Here is a 22,823-nt window from a genome sequence, read left to right as displayed (position 1 = left end):
TGTTAAATAAAATTTTCTCTCAGTGTATAAAACAAATATGGTGGTTTGACAGTAAGTAAATGTATAACGTCGAAGTATGGATGAAAATATTTTCTATTGAACGAATTAGTGAATGATCTTTATCGTATTACGATTACGCTTAAGATTAAATCTTATGCATGTACAATCTGGATTAAATGGACCAAAATAGTATAATTTTTTTTTGTTTCAATCAGAAAAAAAATTGCGTGATATTTGCCGAGACCGCCCCTCCCTCCAACGTAAGATTAGATGAGATTTGACTCGACCCCCTCCCCCCCTTAAACACCTCACGTAATTTATGGACGCCCCCTTAATATATTATTTATTTATTTGAAGTTTACATTTTTATTATAATCATGTCAATCGCACGTCGTTACAATGTTACGTCAGTGGACTCTTTTTCTTTTTAAACACTAAGGATGTTACACAAAAAATCGAACGATAAATATGGATATGTCATATCAACGTTCGACTTATGTTTGAAGTCCGAATCGATTCATTCACATAAATAGATGTTTTAAAGGACGTCATAATGAGTATGAAGCTGAAATTGATACATGTCACATGTGACCTACTAAAGTCGCCCTGCTATAAAATGAATCTTTTTTTCTTTTGTTGAACGATCTGTATTTATATCTGCAACCTATTGGCTTGTTACAGATACTTAGCGTGGATTTTCACTGTTGAAATACTTGTGTCAAACATATTTTTATCCCTTTCATAACTTTGAACAAATAGAGACAACGATATAATTTAATACAAGTTAAGGCAATGGAATCGCACGGTTATGAATAACAGTGTTACTGATGACCTTATATGAGCCACCTTCGCCTACTAAACTAATAAAGTAAATTGTATAACATTATAATTTGTAACGCTTTCAATGTCGCAATATTCAAAGGCTCATCAAAATAAGAAGAAAAATGTCCAAGGGTTTTCCACATACAATTCTTTTGAAGTTAAGGAATTATTACGTAATGAATGGGTATGATGAAACGGAATCCAGTGTCTATTTTCGTTTCGCTTAAAGTAAATAAAACTGAAATTATATAATAACATTTAATTAACATACAAAGTAAACATTGTCATTGACCTGAAATAACAACTTTATTTTATAATAATATTTATTTATTTCCATATTACGTATTGCCATTAGATCGATTATCTACAATTTCGTAATTAATTCCATTGCTTTTTAAACGCTCTACTATATCTGTTTCGTAAAAAGCACTCTCTGGCATTAGCACACCACCTCTGAAATAGAAAAAAAACATTTTAAGACAAAGTGGTCTTAATTTAAACCGTCTTGTCTGTAAAATATTATGTGATTACTTTGGTATTTTAGATCCCTCTAATAATATTGTCACTGCAGAGAAGAGGGCGGTCGTCGCAGTAGACTTGTAAGCCGGATCAGATCCTGTTATCTGAAATTGAAAGATAATTTTTATAAAAACATGTAGCTTAATATACGAGTACTTAAATTATCTCATAATATCACATCTTTAAGAAACATGTCCAAAGTTTTATCACAATCTAATTAATGATTTAGGTACAAAGAAACTTGTCATTTATTTAAATCAGAAACAGCATTTGTCGTTTAGAGCGTCGGTGGCTTAGGGGTTAAGCACTTGACTTGTAATCTGCAGGTCCTGGGTTCGAATCCCGCTATGTGTGTTTCAATTTTCAATTTACATATTATGTAGGTACATTTATTCGCAGTTCTGACGGTGAAGGAAAATATCATGACGCAACCTGCGAGTATTTGAGAAGAAATTCAAAGACGTGTGATGTCAACCAACCCGCACTGGGCCAGCGTGGTTGCCTAGCCACCCCTAACTTAGGCTCCGAGCCTCTCGATGAGAACGTAAAGTGAAATGATGAAGACTACGATTTGTCGCCATTATTAATTTGTGATTCGCTTTGGGAACTAGTCAGACATAGCAACATTATTAGCAGCATTTATCAAAGATTTAATACTTTAGTTTATAAGCATACCTATACATAATATGCATTACCTTTACAATGTGTTCTTTCGCAGTTGGATCGTTTCCTTTTCCTATCAGTGTGAACGTGTATTTCAGATCATTCTTCAGTTTTTCCGATGGCCCCTTGTGTGACATTAAACCAAACGAAAAGAAGCCAGGATGCTTCCACATTAAGTTTCTAAAACATTTCAGTTTACATAGAAAATATGCGATGAAAACTAAAGGGATAATTAAAAAGTGAATGCATAATGGCATTGTAGTGTAAGCCCTGAAATGTATTGGTTTTTTTCCTCTTTTTTCTTGAAAATAAATCTGAGCCATAGAGTCAACTTCATAGTCCGGCCCTGGATAAGGGAACCACCATCTTCTTTCGTGTTTATGGAAAAATGATCTGTAACAAAGCATTGAATAAAATAATTTGTAATTATCTAATTTATGATTTCATAAATTTTCTTTAATTATATAAAAACTGAAATGTAATTTGTTATATAAATAAATAAATAATATAATATATAAATAATAAGTAATAATTAATGGATAAATTGTGCAATTAAATAGTTCACCGTTTCGTATTTTCAGATCGATCCGTTTTTTCGTATCGCAATAAGGTTATTTATGAAGAAATAATATAATATTTATAATTAATGATGACCGTCAAGAAAAAACTGTGCAATTATTATTCTCGGTGCCGATTTTTAAGTTCGATCTGTTTTCCGCATCGCAAAATTTTACATTATAAATTCATAACCATTGCCATTTTACTCTTACCTTATATACATTTTCATAAAGCAGTACATAGAAGTAAATTATATAGAATGCCTCTTCAGATGTATTTGTAATGAGATTCTGGAGAAGGTTTTAATACAGACAAGGCCAGGTGACTTATACATGTATTATCTTTTGTAATTTGTGTTAAATATCGTTTTGTAATACAGAATATGAATTTGATGCAAACCAACCGGCGGGAAACATCAATAACTAATACGAGACGAAGGCATGTCACGTTTGTACTCTCAATACGCAATTCCGAAACGGAAATTATGATCTCGAGGTTGAGTTTCACTCAATTCTGACATCGACATACCAATAATTTAAGATCTAAAAATAAATAAAGTTAAATAATAGCCTTTACTTTATCTAAGATAATTTCTTAAAATATAACTTTCTAATCTTAACGATCTAAGTAACGTTATTCGTAAATTTGGTTACAGCTGTGGTTATTTCAAAACAATAAATAACTCGGAAATCGGATGTATGCAAACAGTTCGAAAAATGTTTGTTCTGATAAACACTTTATTAAAAATACTAATACAATAATCACAGGAACATAAAATAAATAAGTATAAAAGCAAATATCGTAATTCAAAAAGGTAGTCCACAAACATAGAGACGACCTTTGTTTTAACCGTTGAATATTTTCCTTGACGTTTGGAGTTTTGTTGGCCGCGACATATGTCAAGTTAAATTGTGAATACATACATAATACGATGACTTTTAAAGCGCAAAAACTAAATTTTGCACAGATATATTTTGCGCAAAAACTATATTTGACAGTGGTAAATCCCGCAACAACAATGTTTGTTGGGTGCACGAATGGGCAGGGTCGACCGGTGAAATACCACGACCACACAGAAGACAGGCGTGAAGTGGAAGTAATTACGCGTTTCGCCTGATGAATATGGTGTCGGAAGCCTAATTTTCAAATATTTATAATGTTTTAAATTAGATGATACGTATGGTATCATGTGGGAAAGCAATAACTACGATGATAATATTGAAATTTCTTTTTCGAAGGGCTTAAAAATAATCCGTTAATCACATCGTGCGTTGCTCATGAAATTTTAAAAATTTCCTGAAATTTCATCTCGCAAACATTACTTTTTGTCTCTACTTTACCTATACAAGTTTTATTGCCTTTAATCCAATATGCAAAGTTATGGAATACCAACAATACGCCACAGAATGGGTAAGCAAAAAATGTGTTCCCAAATGTTAAACACTCAAACACTGCATAAAGCTATCCCTTCACTATCTTTTTTTAGAAAAGACTTCCGACTAGCTGTCGCCCGCGACTTCATTCCCGAGGAATTAAAAAAAAACAAGTAGCCTACGTGTTCTTCCAGACTGTGTACTATTTTGTCCCATATATCCAACATTTCATACCGCAACCGCTCAAGTTGTGCAACCGTTCAAAAGATACCTTCCAACAAACATCCACCTAAACTTTTACATTTATACTCGTAATATTAGTAAGATACGATGTAAGCCAAAAATACAATACCGTTAAGTTTATACATTATAATTAAATATGTTTATAATGAAAATAAACAACATTTACGCAAAAATAAAGTTGACAGTTCCGGTACAAGACACGGGTACAAAGGAGTAAAATTCAAAGTTCAAGACGATATACCAGTAACATGTCAGACGCAGCAAGTGATGGGTTTGATATTCTTGCAACATTGGCAAATTTGAAACCCCAACAGCAATTGCTTTTGTAATTAGTTTAGTTTCTAACTTTAAGGATTTCAATTGAGAAAAAGTTAACTCTTAAACAAAATCTCTACTTAAGACTGAAGGATAAATTTTTTACCTGGGAATTGTTGCAGAGGGCTGTATTGATTATGGACACGGGTACAAATTTTTATTATAAACACAAATGAAGTTAAAAAGGAAGTAGTGCTAAAAAGATTGTAGGAAAATCAATTCCTGCTACTGTCAAATGGCTAGTGGACGAAAAGACCAACTGCTCTGTTGCTTACAAAAATACCGCTAAAATTTATGTACAGCGAATTTTATTGCCCTCTCTTATTATAACTTCTTTTAATACTTTATTTACTCAATAAATAATTATTTATTTAATATTGTTCACGTGTATTATAAAAATACTTTTTTATCATTGTACTCGTAGTATTACGTAAAGCGAACACTTTGTAATATATTTTAAGGAAAAAGATTAACGTGATATTTGATCCAGTTAAAGTTAATAGCATAATGCGGCCACATAAGTATTTGAGACTATTAATAAAATTTTAAAATATACTTACTTTTTTATTTCCCTCGGTACAGATTCACTAGCCACTTCAGGAAATGTTTTTTTCTTCAAATCTTTATACTTCTTCATATTTGCCATTTCAAATACAAAAGCCTCCCAAGTACCGTAATGTACAAGTGTTTTATTCCTACCGCCGTAGTAACATTCTCTAGGTATGTGCAATTCGACGTAACATTCGGCGGTATGCAACGATCCTGAAATCATTAATTAACTCAAAAGTCAGAAATTGGGCGCTAAGGGAGGCCCTAAGTGTATTTTTGGCAAAGGGTGAGAATATAGGTGACATAGACCTAAAATAAAAGTTTATGATTCATATTACTACTGATTTTTACTAAGAACGACGACAAACGAACATTATTTTCTAAAATATATTAAAGGAATAAATTCGAACAGGGTAATAACGGTTCATTAAAGAGAACTTGTGCATCTCTCCGTTAGAATGTGAACTAAGTTAGTTTATAATCTAACAGTATCAAAAATTGATCAGTTTATTATTTGTACTAATCCCAACACGTGCAATTGTTTAAATTAAATTTACCTTTAAAATGTCTATCCAACAGTATAAGCCCTGTAGAAGTTGGTATGGATGCAAAACCACAACTCGGTACTATTAGCACGCCCGCCTCTTCTGCCCGTTTGTGGTACGCTCTGTACACATTCAACATGTGCTGGAAACGTTTTAAAACCATTAATTTAAACCACACATTCTAAATTTAAAGATTCGATCAAACATGACGTCAGAACTTTCAATAGTGGGTTGAATAAGTATTTACTAAATGAGCCCATAACATCTTTCGATCATGTCACCACTTGATCACAAAACGTAAGGAGGGATGGTATTCAAGGGTATCAAAGGTAATGTAACTTAAAAATATAACGAAAGTATAGAATGCTTTAAAATGAATTTAATGTTCGCAAAACAATGGAACCCATAGTTGATTGAGGTGCGGCGCATTTGGTGTTTTAGAAATTTTACTACTTAAATTTGACACTTAAAAGAATTAATAATTCACGATATCCTTAAAATTATTTCATAATAAAAAGTTAAATATAAATATATGGATAATGGATAATACGCAACATAGAATGTGTAGCAAAAAAAATACCAAACCGCAAATAAAAATTCCAGCGGCAATAAAACATTTCCGTAATCGTAAACAAACAACGGAATAATAAAGTAGACGATACGATCAACAATTGAAAAATGTTACACCTGGGAAGAAACGAAACAAATAACAAGCCAGAAATATGACTCCCTAGCCCAGCGGGGAAGAAAAATCCCGTAATAGACATGAATCGGACATCTCCCGGGATAACCTTTCACTGTTATTCACTGCATTAATTTTTAAACACGAAGAATAAGAAGATTAAAAAAAGTATTTACTAATTATCAAATTATTTTCTTTAAAGTTCCTTTTACCACTAATTTTTTAAATGCCGTATAGATAAATAAATAAACAACGTTTAAAAACCTCCGAATACATCACGTCAAATATAAAGTAAATCAGATTTACATTTGAAAAGAAAAAATGTAAATCGTATATTAAGAATTGCCGAAAACACTCCAGCTAATGTGCTAGCTCGTTTAGAAACATTACAACGTTATGGTTACAAAAGAACCGCTTACATTAGTAAAGATTACATTACAGATGTATCCAAGAAAAAAATTATTAAACCTTCATCTATTTGTTTTAAAAAATTATAAACTAACCCGGCAAAGGTTGTTATTTATTTCCAGGGAATTCCTTCTGTAAATTTTATCCAAAAATTAAAAAAAAAGTTAAGGGTGGACAACCCTTATTACTTAGGCGTATGGAAAATAGATAGTAGCCGATTCTGAGACCTACTGAATATGTATATAAAATTTCATAAAAATCGGTCAAGCCGTTTCGAAGGAGTATGGTAACTAACATTGTAAAACGAGAATTTTATATATATAACATGAGGCGAGTTTATCAATTTTCATGATTAAAAATATAAGCTGTAACACTAAATGGCGATTTAAAAGTAAAGAGACAGAGAGAGAATTACAAAAGTCAAAAAAACAGTCTTAATAAAAAGCAATTCCGTTTCAAGATTACATTAAAATGTTTATAAAATTACAAGAGGTGATTTTTATTACTAAAATTGGACATTGTTTTGCCCGTAAATTGCAATTTATACCGAGTTAGGGTATAGTAGTAAATCACTTTAAAAAATGAAGGGTAATAATAACAATCTACTTACGTACAATTCTGCCGATATATCCACATAATGTGTTCCAGTGTGTACACACGCTTTCACTATGTATTCGCTTAGTAAAGTATTGGGTCCCGTACAATTTATAATAATTCTAGCCCTATTCGTTACATTACAAATGCTGTCATCTTTGACGTCACTTATTATTGTAAGAATTTTGGTTACGTCAACATCTAAAATAAAGAAATCATAATGTATATAGTTAGTCAATAATGAATTATCTAGAAATAAACATCGTGATACTATTTGTATTTAGTCGTATTATCTAGGCCAGCGTGGTTGACAAGGCCTAGTAACAGATATGTAAATCAGCGGATCTTTGACCCCAGTCTCAAATTAACTAAACCTTTAAGATTCCAAAAAGTCGCGATGAGACTGACATCACACTAAACTACTATTCCAATTACCATTTGTGCTAAATTAATATTAATGATATAATAATATTAAATACGCATTAACAAGTTTAATAAAAGTTAAAATTTGTGAAAAACATTTCTTTGTGCAATTTGAATCATACTTTAAATTATTAAAGTGGTCGTTTAGTAAATATGTTTTAAGTAACAATTAAATAGAGTAAAACCAAGTGCATTATTCATTATTCTTAATCTAATTTATAATATTATTCGTGCGCAGAAGTTTTGCCGATGACCTCATGACGTCACGCGTCGATGGTCAGTAGGGTTGACAAAAAAATGTAACAAAAATTGGCGTTACAATAAATTCTATTTGTATATACTTTACATAAAACTAAAATAAAATAATCTCGCTCGAAGTTACCCAACAGTTTTTTCCCATAGGTGTCACAAAGACTAAGAGAAAAAATGGTAAATAAAAAAAGCTGTTATAATGAGGTAGTTTATTACGTTGTGTTAGTTTTTAATGAATGACGACTAACTATTACAAACAAATAACTAAAAAAAAAAAAGTAAAAACAGTCAGTGGAAGTGGGAAGGGGGAGTAATCGGCAAACCTTCTGCTGTCATCTATACACACCATATTCTTCAATCTCAGACAACAAATTATTCACTTTCTCCTTCGATCTGCCAGATATGCCCCAAGTTATTGTTTTATATGTGTCATGTTTCTTAAACGCTGCCAACTGTTGAACAACATGTTTCCCCGTGAAACCTGTAGCACCGATAACTATTATATCCACTTTATCCATTTTATCCGAAGTTACATAACTATTATATACCGCACAGCTATGCTCTTGATATCTAAAAACATATAAAACATAAACAAACAGCTTATATAGAATCATGCAGGTTTTAAAGTTGTTGCCCTTCGACGAAAACAAGGTCAAATAATCGTTTCTGTGAATTAGGGTCGGCGATCATAACTAAATTTTAACTGTTATGTATATTTTATATATTTATGAAAGATTTGCAAATGTGAAACTTAAATAATAAATTGACCCTTGCACATTTAAAAAAGCTTTTATAACATAATATTGTTATCATGTTGCCGGTAAGATTGACGAATTTAGCGGCCCTAAAGAGTTTTAAATTTCGTCGAATTTGATCTACGAGTGGCAAACCAAATGAAAGCAGATATGAAATGAATACCTTTTCTCTTTACTACATACCTACACTTAAAAAAGCCTTCAAATTGATTATACTCGGCAAGCGAAAAAAAAAGGAAAAAAAAAACGCCGTTTTTACATTATGACACCCCTGAATGGTAATGAACCAATGCCATCTACATAATCTGTTGCAGTTACTCAACAAAATAACATGCTTCTTTTTTAATGTAAAAAATAGAATAATATTTCATAAAGCTATTGCTATACCTTCAAGTTATGTTCTAGAAGTCAAGTCTCCCCAAATCACTTCCTTCTGGAGGACCCATTGGACCATGACCAAACACCAAGCGAGCCACCAACTCCGCTCTTAGACAAGGGCGAGAGAAATTGAAAAAAATTAGAATTAATTACAATACTTACTTCTAAATTCCTACAGAATCGCATCCAATTACGTACGTACTTAGCGCACAAATTACACTCCACTCATATTTCATTCTAAGCACATAATCACTTTTAAATGCTTCTAATCAATGAGTATAAAATTACACAACAAAAGAAGTTTCCTTTTTATGTGGACGACTGTTCATCACTTGATACAATGCAGTAATGCAAAATGTAGTTCTACTAAATACGTTTTCTACTTCGATATTCATAACATGTTTTATAACTTGCGTAGTATTCACCACGTCTCTGTATTGTATTGTACCTACATATATTAACATAACGAACTCATACAGTCAGTAATCGAATAAAGAAATAAGCGTAATAAAACTAGGATTTCACTTTTTTGTATGGCTGCTAAAATTCGTTTATTGTTTAAAAAACTTCAATAAATAAAGAATTACGAAAAATTTTACGTACTTTGTGTTATTACGTGTTACCAAATTTTAATTTTGTGTATATGATGAATTATTGTACTTAAAGTTTTGTTAAAAAGGTTTAAAAAAATTCATACAGTCATAATTCGACAACTAGAGATGACCTTCATAGCTTTGTAATATGAGAAAATCGTGTCCATTGTTTGTTAATCACCCGCCATTGAAGGAAGGTTTTTCCTAATGTTACATGATCGTTTTTCTCTAATGTTTAAGTATTTGTTTTTAAGAACAAATACAACCAGGGCCGCCTTAACAATAGTGGGTGCCCGCGGAAATAAGTCCGACGTTCCTAAAAGTAAAGCGTCCCCAGGTTGATCCAGCCCTGGATACAATACAATTTTTGTTAGTCCCATTATTCTGATAAAGCTTTCCAATGTCAAATTGAGTGTTTTTCAAATTATAGGTTATAAGTGTGTAGGAGAAATATTTTTTCTTAGCATATAGTTAAAACAAACAATTATATTACTGAAAACTATTTATTTCCTTATTAAGATATAAAAATAAAATTGCGTGGAACGATAAATTGTGTGATACAAAAAATGTGTATTTAGATCTACGCCAAGGGTTCGTCTATTAATCACATGAGGCACGAAATGTTCCGGTAAAATCACGAAATATCACACGGAGGGACTGTGGTCTAAAATATCACGTGTTTTTATTTTTTTATTTGTGATGTAAATTTTAAAAAAAATATATTTTAAGTACAGGGGGTGGGGGTAATCTAGTCTCACCACATATCATGAGATAGGATTTAAAAACATTTCTAAAAGAACGTCACGTTATTAATAGACGACCTCTAATCTTTAACATATATAATAAGCTAATGATTGATCTTTAGTCAACGATCGGGCTTTTGAGAAATCTTGAATAATAAATTTCAAACATTTATATACATAGAATATTTATATTAAGAATATAATACATGAATACACTTATTTTACATAATATTTGTTAGTTATAATAATGACAGAGGCCGAATTATTTATAGGCTACGAATATTGAACATAAACGTAACCCTGTATCAATGTATAAAGTACATTTACAAGTTTCAATTTGTAATATTGCATGAATTTTTGTAATTTTATAAATGTAAATGTTAAATTTTTGTTATTAGATACTAACAATACGCTAAATTAAAGAAAATGAAAATCGGACATTTTAAGAAAAAGAATCAGGTCCAATCTCAAATGTATTTAAAAACAATTAAATTAAAAACAAACTAAAAGTTATAATATAAATTATCAAATGAGCGGAAATTCTTTATTTAAGGACATAAACACAAAGCATGTAATAATAAGAAACTCGTACAATCATTCATAAACATAAATTATCTTAAAATATGATCGAATAAATATGTGGGAATTTTTTTTATTATTCGCGTTACAAAAATCAAAGACATTGTTTCAAATATGACCTGCGGGGTTAGGCAGTAAAAAACTAAAAACGAAACGGTATCTATCTATCTATAATCTATGGTACAAGGTGTTTAGATTTTGATTTGCTGTTGATTTGCATAAAGGCGTTTTATTAAATGAATGCCTGCAAAGCATATTTGTTATTGATAATAGTTTACACTCGAGCTTGTGTAACTGCATTGTTGCAATCCTATTGCCTCTATAGTTTACGCACACAAACGAGCGTTTCCATATGGACTACCTAAGAGTACAACTGTCTACTGGTAAAACAATAGTGTAACAATAACCGTGGGTTTTTGAGACCATCTTTGACAAAATAGAGAACAATATTGGAGATTATGGTCTCAGAAAACCACGGTTATTCGTTCAAAACGTTTAAATTCTTTCAAAATTTAGACGGTTTTAGGAAGATATTATAAACGTACATATCTTATCTGGATTTTTATAAATATATTTAATACTTTTAATCAACAATATTTATTCTAAAAGCAATAAACTTCAATATTTATGGCGTGAATAATTTTCTTTATAATTAGTTACTGTAAGTTAGCCATTACTTTTTGTTCTGAGAAAGTCTTCAGAACTTGTCACACAGTAAATGGTGTACAATCTTCATTATGTATTTTTCGTAAGAGTTTTAATTTTATCGAAAGAAATATTTTCTTTAATTATTTATAAAATTTATTTAACTATTAATAATACATTATAGGCGTGTGAATTGAATAACATGCAAAGCCAGTAAAGAAAATAATGTTACATTATATTTCTTAAAAAATATTGATTGATGTTAAATTATGTTCTGTAAATTTAATACCTTGTCATGAAATAATATACTCTAGACTAAATCACTGCAGCAAAGTCTGAGGCAAAGACTTAAATACCTATTATCCTTAACAACATTTTCCTATTTAAATCAACATCATGAGCCAAAGGTTGCCTTATGCCAAACTTTTTTTCGAAACAGCATTTTTTTTTCAAGCTAATCTGTACCAATATTAGATTAGTAAAATCTGAAAGGGTTACGATTTTAATTGTTCATTGTATATTATTCCAGGAATAATCACATTTATTATTACATATAAATAGGGTCTCCAAACTTAAATACTTAATATTGACCATAGACTTTATCATAAAAACCATTACCTAATACTTTCTGGCAACACATAAAGAAACAAAGACAAAGCAGAAAATATATTTATTTGAGATGTGATGTATTTATAATAATTCAATTTAAATACTTTAAGTATACATAATTATATTTGAAATTATAATGAAAATAAAAAGATCTAGTTCAAATTCAGGTTTCATTTTTTAGCCTGTGCATTTTATTATCACTGACAGGCTTTGGAGACCCATGGTCTAACTCTAAGATCATGAAATAGTGAATCATGTATTTAATCACAACAAAAATGTATATGAACTAATTCATTTAGCCCTCTTGACCAAAATCTTCCATGAACTTCTTAAGTTTGATCATGTCATCATCATTGACAGTAGGTTTAGAAGTAGCAAGAGATCTCAACATATCAGACATTGTCACCGGTGGTTCACCCAACTTGTCACTCGGTACTTCCATCCATGTCATTTCCATCGCCCCCGGATCACCAGGAGAACACGGAGTCAGCAAATCATGAACAATCACGTTAGGATCAATTGGACTTGGTCCAGAAATTTTCTTAAAGTGAGTGGCCGATTGGACTTTACGTACTGGTTGCATCAGAGCATCACGAACAACAATACTTATATCAGCTCCCGAATAACCTTCTGTCTTTGTAGCTAAAACCTTCATATCTTGCTCGGACAACTGATGTCTTGTGTTTCCGAGATGCAACTTAAACATAACCAAACGAGCATGTTCTTCTGGTAGAGCGATGTATATACGCTTCTCAAAACGCCTTCTAATAGCAGCATCAAGGACCCAAGGTATATTCGTAGCTCCAAGTACCAATATACCATCCATATCATTGCCAACACCTTGCATTTGAACAAGAAACTCTGTCTTGATCCTCCTAGCTGACTCAGACTCATTGTCAGAACGTGAAGAACAAAGAGAATCAATTTCATCTATGAAAATGATGCTCGGTTTATGTTGTCGAGCAAGCTCAAATAAATTCCTCACTAATTTCTCTGATTCACCAAGCCATTTGGAAACAAGGTCAGATGATGAAACAGAGAAGAATGTAGAGTTGTTTGCTTCTGTAGCAACAGCTTTGGCTAAATATGATTTACCAGTACCAGGTGGACCAAATAGTAAAATACCTTTCCAAGGTATCCTTTTGCCTGTGAATAGGTGGGGAAATTTAATGGGTAAAATAACAGCTTCTTTCAATGCTTCCTTTGCTCCTTCTAAGCCAGCAACATCACTCCATTTTACATGTGGCTTTTCCACAACTATGGCACCCTCAAGTTTCCCTTGCAGTTTCTTTTTTTCTGGATCATCAGAGTCACTATCGCTATCACTCTTCTTATCTTCGCTCTTAGACTCTCCATCTTTAACTGGCTTCTTCTTCCGGTCTTTCTTCAGATATTCTTTCAATTTCTCTGCTCTATCCAGATATTGTAAACATTTTGCTCGAATGCTCTCTTTAGCTTTTTCACCTTGCGCTTCATACTTTACAGCATGAAGGAAGTATTCCACCCCATGTTCATAGAGTCTTAGTGCTTCCTCATAATTTTTATTCTTATCTTCTTCAGTTGCCTTTGTTACCAGGTCAATTGCTTTTTGTAATGTATTAGATGATGCCATTCTTCAGTTTTAGTTGTTAATCTGAAAATTAATAGATAATTGATATAAAACAAAAGCTGAGTGTGTAGTAGACCAGTATCCACCTCCCAAATACCTATAGAAAACCAAAAAATATTGTCATCACTGTTTTTTTCAATAAGAATGACAGGGACAGTATGTTTTCATATAGGTCTTTCTGCAGAGAGTATAGAGAACAAAATACTAAATAATTGTAATTTTTGTTAGTTGGCACTAAAATATTAACTTGATGCAATGCATGGCGGCAATGGAAGACTTAAGGAGTTTAAGTAGGTTATTATGTTAATTTCAATCCAATGTTTTTTCCAAATATGGCTTCTTGTACACCATTTTTAGTTATGAATTTATTAAACCACTACTTATGCACTACCACTAGTTGTGTGAGTAATGTGTATTAAATCTTTTACATTTCTTAGAGACTTAAATATTTGTTACATGTTAATCAATGATACAAGACTTGTCTCTTGGGTACAGCACATTCTGAATTGTTATTTAATATGATATTATATTCTGGCTCTGTTTTTTTCATACTTTTCCATACAAAATCTGACAAAAGATTTTTACTTTTTCACTTGTTTTTGATTTCATGGTCAAGTATAGAAAATAATTTTTGAAATTATTTACGATAAGAATTTACTTCATTTTTGGTTTTTATTAACTATACCAACTTTTAAAACAGCCAATTTCCAATATATTAATAGTTCTCGATTAGTCAAAAAAGGTATGTTTAAGAGGAAAATGACTCATTGAGATTTATAGCAACATACGCTGATTTATGATTTCTTTTGACTTTACACATTTCTACTTAGGGTTCGTATAATGTTATTGACCAGTCACTGCATAACATTTGTCGAATTGAGAAGGCAGGCACTTAAATTATCGACATACTGAGCACAGGGATACAAGATGACATATTTACAACACTACGTCATAGCTTACAATAACTTGATTCTTTAACTTACCAATTAGGTGATTATAAGCACTATACTTTGCAGTACACAAAAATTCAAATTACAAATAACTCTTACTTTTCATCACAATTTTATTACAGTTTCTACGAATTCTACAATTGTTTGCTTCTCTTCTTCTGTCATTAGCTCATTAGTTTTGTTTATTGTTGCCATCTAAAATTTTGAAAATTCGACATGAATTTTAAGAAATACTTTCTTGTAATGTGTTGTTGCAAAAATAATTTACAGCTTATTACTTGTAATTAATAGAAGTAATTCCTCTAAGTTAATAACTTTGTAATATTGTTTCGTGATTATTTTTAGCATATGTAAAAAATCTAAGTACTTTATTTTTACTTATAAATGAAACGTTCGTTATAAACACCCACCAACCGCGGATCAAGCACAGCGTTCAAGCGTGAACGACGAGAAGAGACTTGACCGTCCATTGGCGACTCGATGTGCTAGATAGCTAGAGATGTACTTATATTTGTAGGAAAGTTCTTATGAACGGTATATTCATTTCTCTTCATGTCACAGAGCACCCTTGTCAACACCTATACGGTGAAATATTTTTTATCCGCAAATTATACATTATTGTCATAACCCATAACTTGATCAAATGAAGGGAGATGTGATAAAAATAAAAAAGTCAAAATAGTTTTAATATTCATTATTTCAAATTTATCTTACTAGCTATCGCCCGCTAATTAAAAAAAATATATGAATAAAAAAAGAATGTTCTTAACGTTCACATTTATAATATTAGTAAGACATTTTACATATATCAACATAAATTCATAATATCAGTGTAAGGCAAAAATAATTAGAAAATATTATAAATATTTATGCTTCCACTGAATAACTATTTAAATGTATGTCAGAAATTTTATTAAATTAATTTGACTTAATTTAATGTTGTTTTATACAACTTAAATTTGCCTACATATTTTTTTATTTCTTCTTTAGGATATGGCTTAAATGCTAAACATGTAGGGATATTTTCAGGCTGTTCAATCCACAATTTGTGATCGATTGAATTTTCCTTTAATTTTTCTGCTATTTTCCTCAATGTTTCTTCATTAGGAACCTGAAAAATAGGTTTATTAATTATTAGAAAATGTACTGTAAATTGACATGTTATAGGTTTAAATTATAAAGCAGTGTATATGTTATTTATCCTTTAATATATAGATGTTCTTACTTTTTATTTATTATAGTAATTTACTTCTACATCTGTGGTTTTTACAGGTGGTAAAAAGTACAATTTCAAAACCTTACCCAGTATCTATATACACAACTAATCACATGGTTAGACTATAATTAAATTACTAATGTTATAATTAAATTAGGCACATATGCCATCACATTTTTGAGAGAGTTATTGCTATATGACTGCAAGGTTGAACTGCAAGATAAATTATAGGAGTGTATAAAATTGTAGTCACATAGTTTTCAAATATTTTGAAGTTAAATCTTACACATCTGCCTAACATGGAGCCAAAATCCCATGGTGCCACTATCAATAAACTTATCGTTTTAATATTAAGTTTTGATACTCACTTCTAGTACTACTTTATGCATATTATCTAGATCATTTAAATATTTTACAGTATATTCATCATCTTTAAATAAATGTAACACTGCAGAAGAAGCATGGCATGCTTGTGCTACTAATGATCCCACTGACCAACCTAAATCTTTTAATAAATCGCTCCGGAGCAAAATATATTGTACAATAGTAGTTGACATTTTATCAGCGACCAACGAATATAAACAGCTTGGAAAGTCGTAGTGTAGTTTTATTTAATTTTCAAAGTTTAAGATACCTACATTCAAATTCGAAGTAACATGAGATGGCCAAATGTCAGCTGTCATAATATCAATGATGTAAACAGCGATTGATGTTAAAAAACGTTTTTGTTACACGCTTGAAAAATATAGTTTCGGTAATAAGTTGTATTGTAACTGTCCATATAAAACATTTCTCTAGTTTGTTTACAAATAATAACAAGTTCTAAAATTATGTTTAAATCGTGCAATATTTTTGTGTAACTCTAGCGCTATAAAATTATATTTGTACGATTGCGGGTTTATTGTTTTATGTTTGCATCTTTTAAATCTTTTCGCACGTAGCATAGCACAGCATTGCTTTGACTTTGACAGTTAAACTTTTGACAAAACACTGTTTGTGAAAACTGCCGCTAAAACTGGTCAAAATAATATCAATGAAATAATATTTATAATCTTCGACTAGTGAATAAAAAATACAACATGGCATCAGGATTAGAAAGCTATATTAATCAAACAGTCTCGGTGATAACCTCCGACGGGCGTAACTTCATTGGCACATTGAAGGGTTTTGATCAGACGATAAACATTATTTTGGATGAGTCTCATGAGAGAGTGTTTTCTTCATCGACAGGTGTAGCTCAAGTAGTTCTTGGCCTCCATATAATTCGAGGCGACAATGTAGCAATTGTCGGACAAATAGATGAATCAATAGATAGTCGATTGGACCTTGGGAATATCAAAGCAGAACCTTTAGGAGCTATTGTTCACTAATATAAATAGAGTTAAGATGTCAATAAAGTAAGTTATTTTAAATATGAGTTTCATTTTAACTTTTTTTAGTTATTTAGTTTGTTGGTTAGTTTTGAAACAAACAAATCCATTGTAGTCTATGTAAGCAGCCCTAGTATAAAGATTTTATGTAACTGCACCTAACCTGATTGACCAACAGTAAATTTAGTAAATATATATATTAGGGGTGAGCATGAAATAAACCAAATCATAAATATATTTTTTCTTCATTTATTGTTCACAAATCTATGCAAACAGAATTGTACTATATAAATTACCCACATAACAAAAAGGAGTAACAAATTTAACAAAATTATTGTAATCCAGATATGTAGGGGATATCTAGTTACTAGTAAATAATCAACCCATAATAATGAAGTGATAAAAGATTATTTAACAAGTTTCTTTACAGTACTGTAAATGAAAAAAAACAGCTAAAATAAATATGATCAAATATAAATAAAACATTATCAATTGTTGACTACTTAGGAAATATTAGAAAGCATTTTATAATTTAAACTGCTATACCACACCATTAACACTCATATGAGCTTTAAACCTATTCCATAATAATGTATTTAGAGACATTATACAAACACCTAAGTATGTATTTCAACCAAAAAAATCGATATCTTTTGCAACATTTGGAGAATTTCATGTATTTCTTATATTCAATGGGTTCTCCGTTCCCATAGACTATTAGTTCAAGTAAATTTTAATAAGACAAAGTTTATTAAAAATGAAAATAACAAAAAATTATTGTGGGATATGATAACATGTCTTAAAAATAATTATTTTAGTATCACATTTAATGACATTTCTATGTAATTGTCAATTTGAGAAAAGAACAATTTAATTCATTGATCATCTGAAATGTATTCCATTGTTCACTTTTTGGCTGTAGCTGGTCATCCAACGTTTTCATCTATTCTCTTGATTTTAAGAATAGTCATTATTTTTATGGTTGCCAATTATAACAATCTCTTGATGTCTGCAAACAAAAAGTTTTTAATTAAATACTAGTAATGCATCTATTTGTATCAGGTAATTTTTTAATTCTGGCCACCAATTATAATTTACATGAAAGTTAACCCACAAAACTAACATAAATTATGTTACGTTGAGGCATGTACAAAGAATTGTAATAAATATGTAATATTTTTGGGGAATTGAATTAACATAAATTAGTATTAGAAATTTAAATGAATAAATCAATATCCGAAAACAATTATTAACCCACAGTAAAAATTTATGTGGAAATATAATTTTTTCTCCGTTGAAACGAAAATCAAAACAGAAATAACGAAAATTATATACTTTTATTGCACAAAATTACCCCATAAATAAATCTTATGAATTATTCAATGTACAAACTCATATTTTTATTTAAATTGTCACTACATTACTTTTTTGGTTATAAAATTAATTATTTAGGAAACAAAGGCATGCAAGTAACTACACTATTTGAATTAAACATAGTTTTTCAAGATATTATACCATTCAATAAATCCAATTAAAACAATTACACTATAAGTGTAGTTCAATTTCATGCTAGTCACTTTTTACTATTGTTACTTCAATCCCTTCTCTGAAATGGAAATTATAAAACATATATGCAAAAACAATAAATAAAAGTGCCAAAAAAAAAACAAGCAAAAAGAAAAGAATGAAACTTTTTTTTGGAACAAAATGGAAGACATGCAACGAAATTGTCAATTTTGCGTTCAAAATACTAACATTAAATTTATTTACCTTTGTAATGATTCTTTATACTTCTGTGTGTTGTACTTTTGGAAGAATTGTTTTCCGTATTCAAATGTAGCGATCATAATAGCACAAGCCGGTGCTACTTTGAATATCCTTGGCAACAAACCCGTGAACAAGCCTTTAAAGCCATGGTTACTGTAAATATTCTTCACAATATTCTGCATATTCGAGGCTCTCTGCTGTATTTTTCCATCTGTTTTGATGTTACAACACATTAAAAGTAGTAATCATTTTAAAAGGGTAGTAAAGATAACTTTTAATATACTAGCTAACTATTCGTGTGGACGGGGTCACTTAGAAAGAAAACTTAATTTGCAAACTATGTGATAAATTTGCCTTCATATTTATTTCATCGAGATCCATTGAGCTGTTCCGGAGATACCTTCAAACAAACATCCATCCATCCATCTAAACATTCGCATTTATAATATTAGTAAAAAGTAAGTAATATTTTGCACTCATTACGATCATGTTTATTGGTTCAATGAATATTCACCTGTATAAATTTCCTTTTCTCCAAGTTCTATTTGCTGATGTGTTTTGACTACGTCAAAAGGTAGTGTAATGAATGCAGCAATCTGAAAATAATGTACATCCATTGGATTTTCTTAATCATTGGGCTGATTGATCAATCAAATGGGAATTCATGTTCCAGTTCGATCGATTCTAATTGTGAACAGTCCTTTGCAAAAGTTTTATTGAAAATTATTATACTTTGTTACAATACAATGTGAAAATTAAATTTCTTCAGAGATTTTATGAAATTTGGAATTTGAAATGAATTGACATTTTAAATAAGGTTAGGTATTCATATAGTTAAATAGAAAGCAGTGTTTTACAAGAAATATTCTAGAATTTATGAGCATTATGTGTGTAGTTTGTTCATGATTAAAATTTGGATAGGACCAAGCTACAAATAAACAGAAATAAGGTACATAGGTTATAGTATAAACAGTTCGTAATTATTTATGTTTGCAAATAAATGTTTTTCTTTTAATTTATTATGAGTTAAGAGAATAAATAATTATATATAAAAAAAAATTAAGCAGTCAAATAGGTAAAAATCCCATTGGGTCGATATTGGCCCAACAGTAAACCCATCCATTATTATGGTCAAAAGTTGTAACAAAGTATCTCAATGGTAAAGACTTGGTTTGATAATTTCTCAACTACAATATGAAGTGTTAACAGAAGCTATAAAAGGTTTATGGGAAGTATTGGTATGTATTACATGAAGTTTTAAAACATGTGATAAAGAAGCAAACTTCATGGTATCAATATGTTACATAAATAATGTACTTACGCTGCCTGCTACTGAACCACAGAAGAAGTTAAAGAGAAATGAGTTCTTCTCTGAATCTGGTTTATTAAATATTCGTTTAGTTGTTTCAAATGTTGTCCAATATATGCCTGGAAAAAATGGCTTGGTATTTAATTCGATTCAATAGTTTGTAGAAGATTAGAAATAAAAATGGTAATATAAAAAGGAGTTGGGTACCTGAGAATGGCACATCCCTAAGTAATGTCGAACCTAAACCACGAAACAATCCCCTGTACCCTTCATACTTAATAACTTTTCGTAAAGCTGTGGTGATTTCTGAAAAAAAAAACAACAATTAGAAACTCCAGAAACAGTGAAGGTTCTTGGAGCAACATAAAAACAATTAAAAGAAATTTTCATACCAGAATATGTTAATTTTTTTGATTGCATTTTAGTTCTAATAAGTTCTAATGGACTAAATGTTGTAACAGCTATAGTTCTTGCTGTGGCACCAGCAAATAATGGTATCCACATTGGTTGATGCACTGAAAATTTTAACATTTATTAGAAACTAGCTTTTACCCGCGACTCCGTCCGTGCGGAATAAAAAAATAGAAAACGGAGTAAAAAATCATCCTATGTCCGTTTCCTGGTTCTAAGCTACCTGCCCACCAATTTTCAGTCAAATCGATTCAGCCGTTCTTGAGTTATAAATGGTGTAACTAAGACAACTTTCTTTTATATATATACTAGCTTTTACCCGCGACTCCGTCCGCGCGGAATAAAAAATAGAAGGTAAAAATTATCCTATGTCCGTTTCATGGTTCTAAGCTACCTGCCCACCAATTTTCAGTCAAATCGATTCAGCCGTTCTTGAGTTATAAATGGTGTAACTAACACAACTTTTTTTTATATATATAGATAGATTCATTTAAAAAGTCAGTAAAAGTTATTTACATAAGAAAAAACTTACTAGTGTCTGTCCATTTATTATATAAAGTTTTAGTTTTAAACCGAAGCTGTTCATAGCTTACAAAATATACTACTGTACACGGCAATGCCAATACAAGGGTTGGGCTCAAACCTGACCACAAAGCTGGGACACCTTCCAATTTAGCTATCTTGTAGAATGCATCCTGTGAAAATATATCAGTATGATGTCACATAATACTTTAAATTTCTAAAAGTAGAAACAATTGCATTTACAATTTCCAATTCAAAATAGTTACAAATAAGCACATAATTTTTTTAAGCTTATTCTAAAATTAGTAACAGAACAATTTGAAGTAACATGATTTAAAGTAAAAATAAAGCTGTTAACAGCAAATTGTACTAATTAATAATTAATTTATAAGTGTTTAATAACTGTAAAAATATATTATTAACTAGAGTATATTATGTATGTAAGTATTTAATAATCATTGTCCGATACTCATGCAAACTTATAGAATATTTAAAATATAACAAAATAAGACTTACAAATGTACCATGAAAGTGTACTCGTCTAGGTATCCAAGCAGTTTCACCACAAGGACAGAGGTGCTCCATCAAACCATTGCAATATAAATAACATTTATTTGATAATAAAGCTTTTTGCTGCGCTTGAAGCCTTATTTTAACAACATCCAATGGTGTCACTTAAAAAGACAAATTTAAAAAATACAGAAAAATGCAATACATATGTGCAGACTCTCAGTACTCTCATTTTTAACTTTATAGGATTTGACAAATTGGGCGATGTGTAGAAAAAGAAAAGAAAAATGTATTGTGGGCATTTAATTTTGAGTAAACCAGTAACTTCTTTGCCATGTCAATGCCAATCTTAACCATGCCATGCCAATTATAGAAAAAGAAGCCAATAAATCATTTAGAATTTCTCTTTTTAATTATGAAGTGCGTATTCTTTTTATCGTAAAGTCAACATTGAAATTGTAAATATATGTAAATTCATACTTTTTGTCTTGGTACTTGGTTTTTTGTCAAGGTAAAATAAAAACATAGTCATGAATGTTGTGAAATTGTTGTGTAATTAGAATTGTATAAGTAACCTATAAAATAACGTTATTTAAAAAATTTTAAATATCGGCATAAACACTCACTGAATAATGAAGTTATCAAGGCACCAGAACAAGCTGATGCCATTTGTTGTATTGGTGTGATACGAAATTGTGGGTCATCTTCTCGTATCATCGTATTCACAATTTATTTTCTGTATTTACACAAATTTAGCACAAATAGTTAATTACATTTAGTTTCACGGAAGTCATATGTTTTCCATTTCACAATCTTGACATTTGGTAAGTGCTGTGCAAAGAGTAAAAAAATTATTTGCGATGTCAAAAGCTTCTACAGATTTAAACTGATAATTCAAAAAAACTTTTTTT

At 30.5% G+C, this 22,823-nt stretch overlaps 5 protein-coding genes across 7 annotated transcripts; 1 reads left to right on the top strand and 4 right to left on the bottom strand.

Annotated features, from left to right (window-relative positions):
* Nucleotides 1-1,158: 1,158 nt before the first annotated feature.
* Nucleotides 1,159-9,408, bottom strand: LOC106718708 (saccharopine dehydrogenase-like oxidoreductase). The gene is made up of 8 exons (XM_014512866.2): nt 9,242-9,408; nt 8,293-8,516; nt 7,288-7,472; nt 5,600-5,729; nt 5,054-5,255; nt 2,037-2,397; nt 1,354-1,445; nt 1,159-1,275 (listed from the first exon to the last, which is right to left on the bottom strand). The coding sequence occupies exons 2-8, from the start codon at nt 8,462-8,464 to the stop codon at nt 1,161-1,163; spliced, it is 1,257 nt and encodes a 418-aa protein (XP_014368352.2). The 5' UTR covers nt 8,465-8,516; nt 9,242-9,408; the 3' UTR covers nt 1,159-1,160.
* Nucleotides 9,409-12,395: 2,987 nt separating this feature from the next.
* On the bottom strand, nt 12,396-14,919 carry LOC106718692 (vacuolar protein sorting-associated protein 4). The gene is made up of 2 exons (XM_014512847.2): nt 14,841-14,919; nt 12,396-13,881 (listed from the first exon to the last, which is right to left on the bottom strand). The coding sequence occupies exon 2, from the start codon at nt 13,858-13,860 to the stop codon at nt 12,544-12,546; it is 1,317 nt and encodes a 438-aa protein (XP_014368333.1). The 5' UTR covers nt 13,861-13,881; nt 14,841-14,919; the 3' UTR covers nt 12,396-12,543.
* On the bottom strand, nt 14,843-16,609 carry LOC106718757 (putative peptidyl-tRNA hydrolase PTRHD1). The gene is made up of 3 exons (XM_045679212.1): nt 16,392-16,609; nt 15,775-15,918; nt 14,843-15,002 (listed from the first exon to the last, which is right to left on the bottom strand). Exons 1-3 carry the CDS (start codon nt 16,578-16,580, stop codon nt 14,913-14,915), a joined length of 423 nt encoding a protein of 140 aa, XP_045535168.1. The 5' UTR covers nt 16,581-16,609; the 3' UTR covers nt 14,843-14,912.
* A 377-nt stretch (nt 16,610-16,986) lies between these two features.
* LOC106718753 (U6 snRNA-associated Sm-like protein LSm8) lies at nt 16,987-17,419 on the top strand. Its single transcript, XM_014512920.2, has one exon. It carries the CDS (start codon nt 17,103-17,105, stop codon nt 17,391-17,393), a length of 291 nt encoding a protein of 96 aa, XP_014368406.1. The 5' UTR covers nt 16,987-17,102; the 3' UTR covers nt 17,394-17,419.
* A 757-nt stretch (nt 17,420-18,176) lies between these two features.
* LOC106718718 (solute carrier family 25 member 40) lies at nt 18,177-22,763 on the bottom strand. 3 transcript variants are annotated; one of them, XR_001357385.2, is made up of 10 exons: nt 22,539-22,763; nt 21,919-22,076; nt 21,413-21,575; nt 20,862-20,984; nt 20,677-20,775; nt 20,482-20,588; nt 19,675-19,756; nt 19,164-19,371; nt 18,909-18,999; nt 18,373-18,402 (listed from the first exon to the last, which is right to left on the bottom strand). XR_001357385.2 is itself a non-coding variant. In XM_014512878.2 (9 exons), the coding sequence occupies exons 1-9, from the start codon at nt 22,627-22,629 to the stop codon at nt 18,351-18,353; spliced, it is 1,083 nt and encodes a 360-aa protein (XP_014368364.2). In that variant the 5' UTR covers nt 22,630-22,763; the 3' UTR covers nt 18,177-18,350. The 3 variants fall into 3 exon arrangements, 2 of the variants coding, with proteins under 2 accessions (XP_014368364.2, XP_014368365.2); XM_014512878.2 differs by lacking the exon at nt 18,909-18,999 and having other exon boundaries at nt 18,177-18,402; XM_014512879.2 differs by lacking the exon at nt 18,909-18,999 and having other exon boundaries at nt 18,376-18,402; nt 19,149-19,371.
* Between the last annotated feature and the right edge of the window lie 60 nt (nt 22,764-22,823).

This window comes from Papilio machaon, chromosome 9 (genome assembly GCF_912999745.1).
Source record: "Papilio machaon chromosome 9, ilPapMach1.1, whole genome shotgun sequence".
Lineage (NCBI taxonomy): Eukaryota > Metazoa > Arthropoda > Insecta > Lepidoptera > Papilionidae > Papilio > Papilio machaon.
This window is presented reverse-complemented; position numbering and strand designations above follow the sequence as displayed.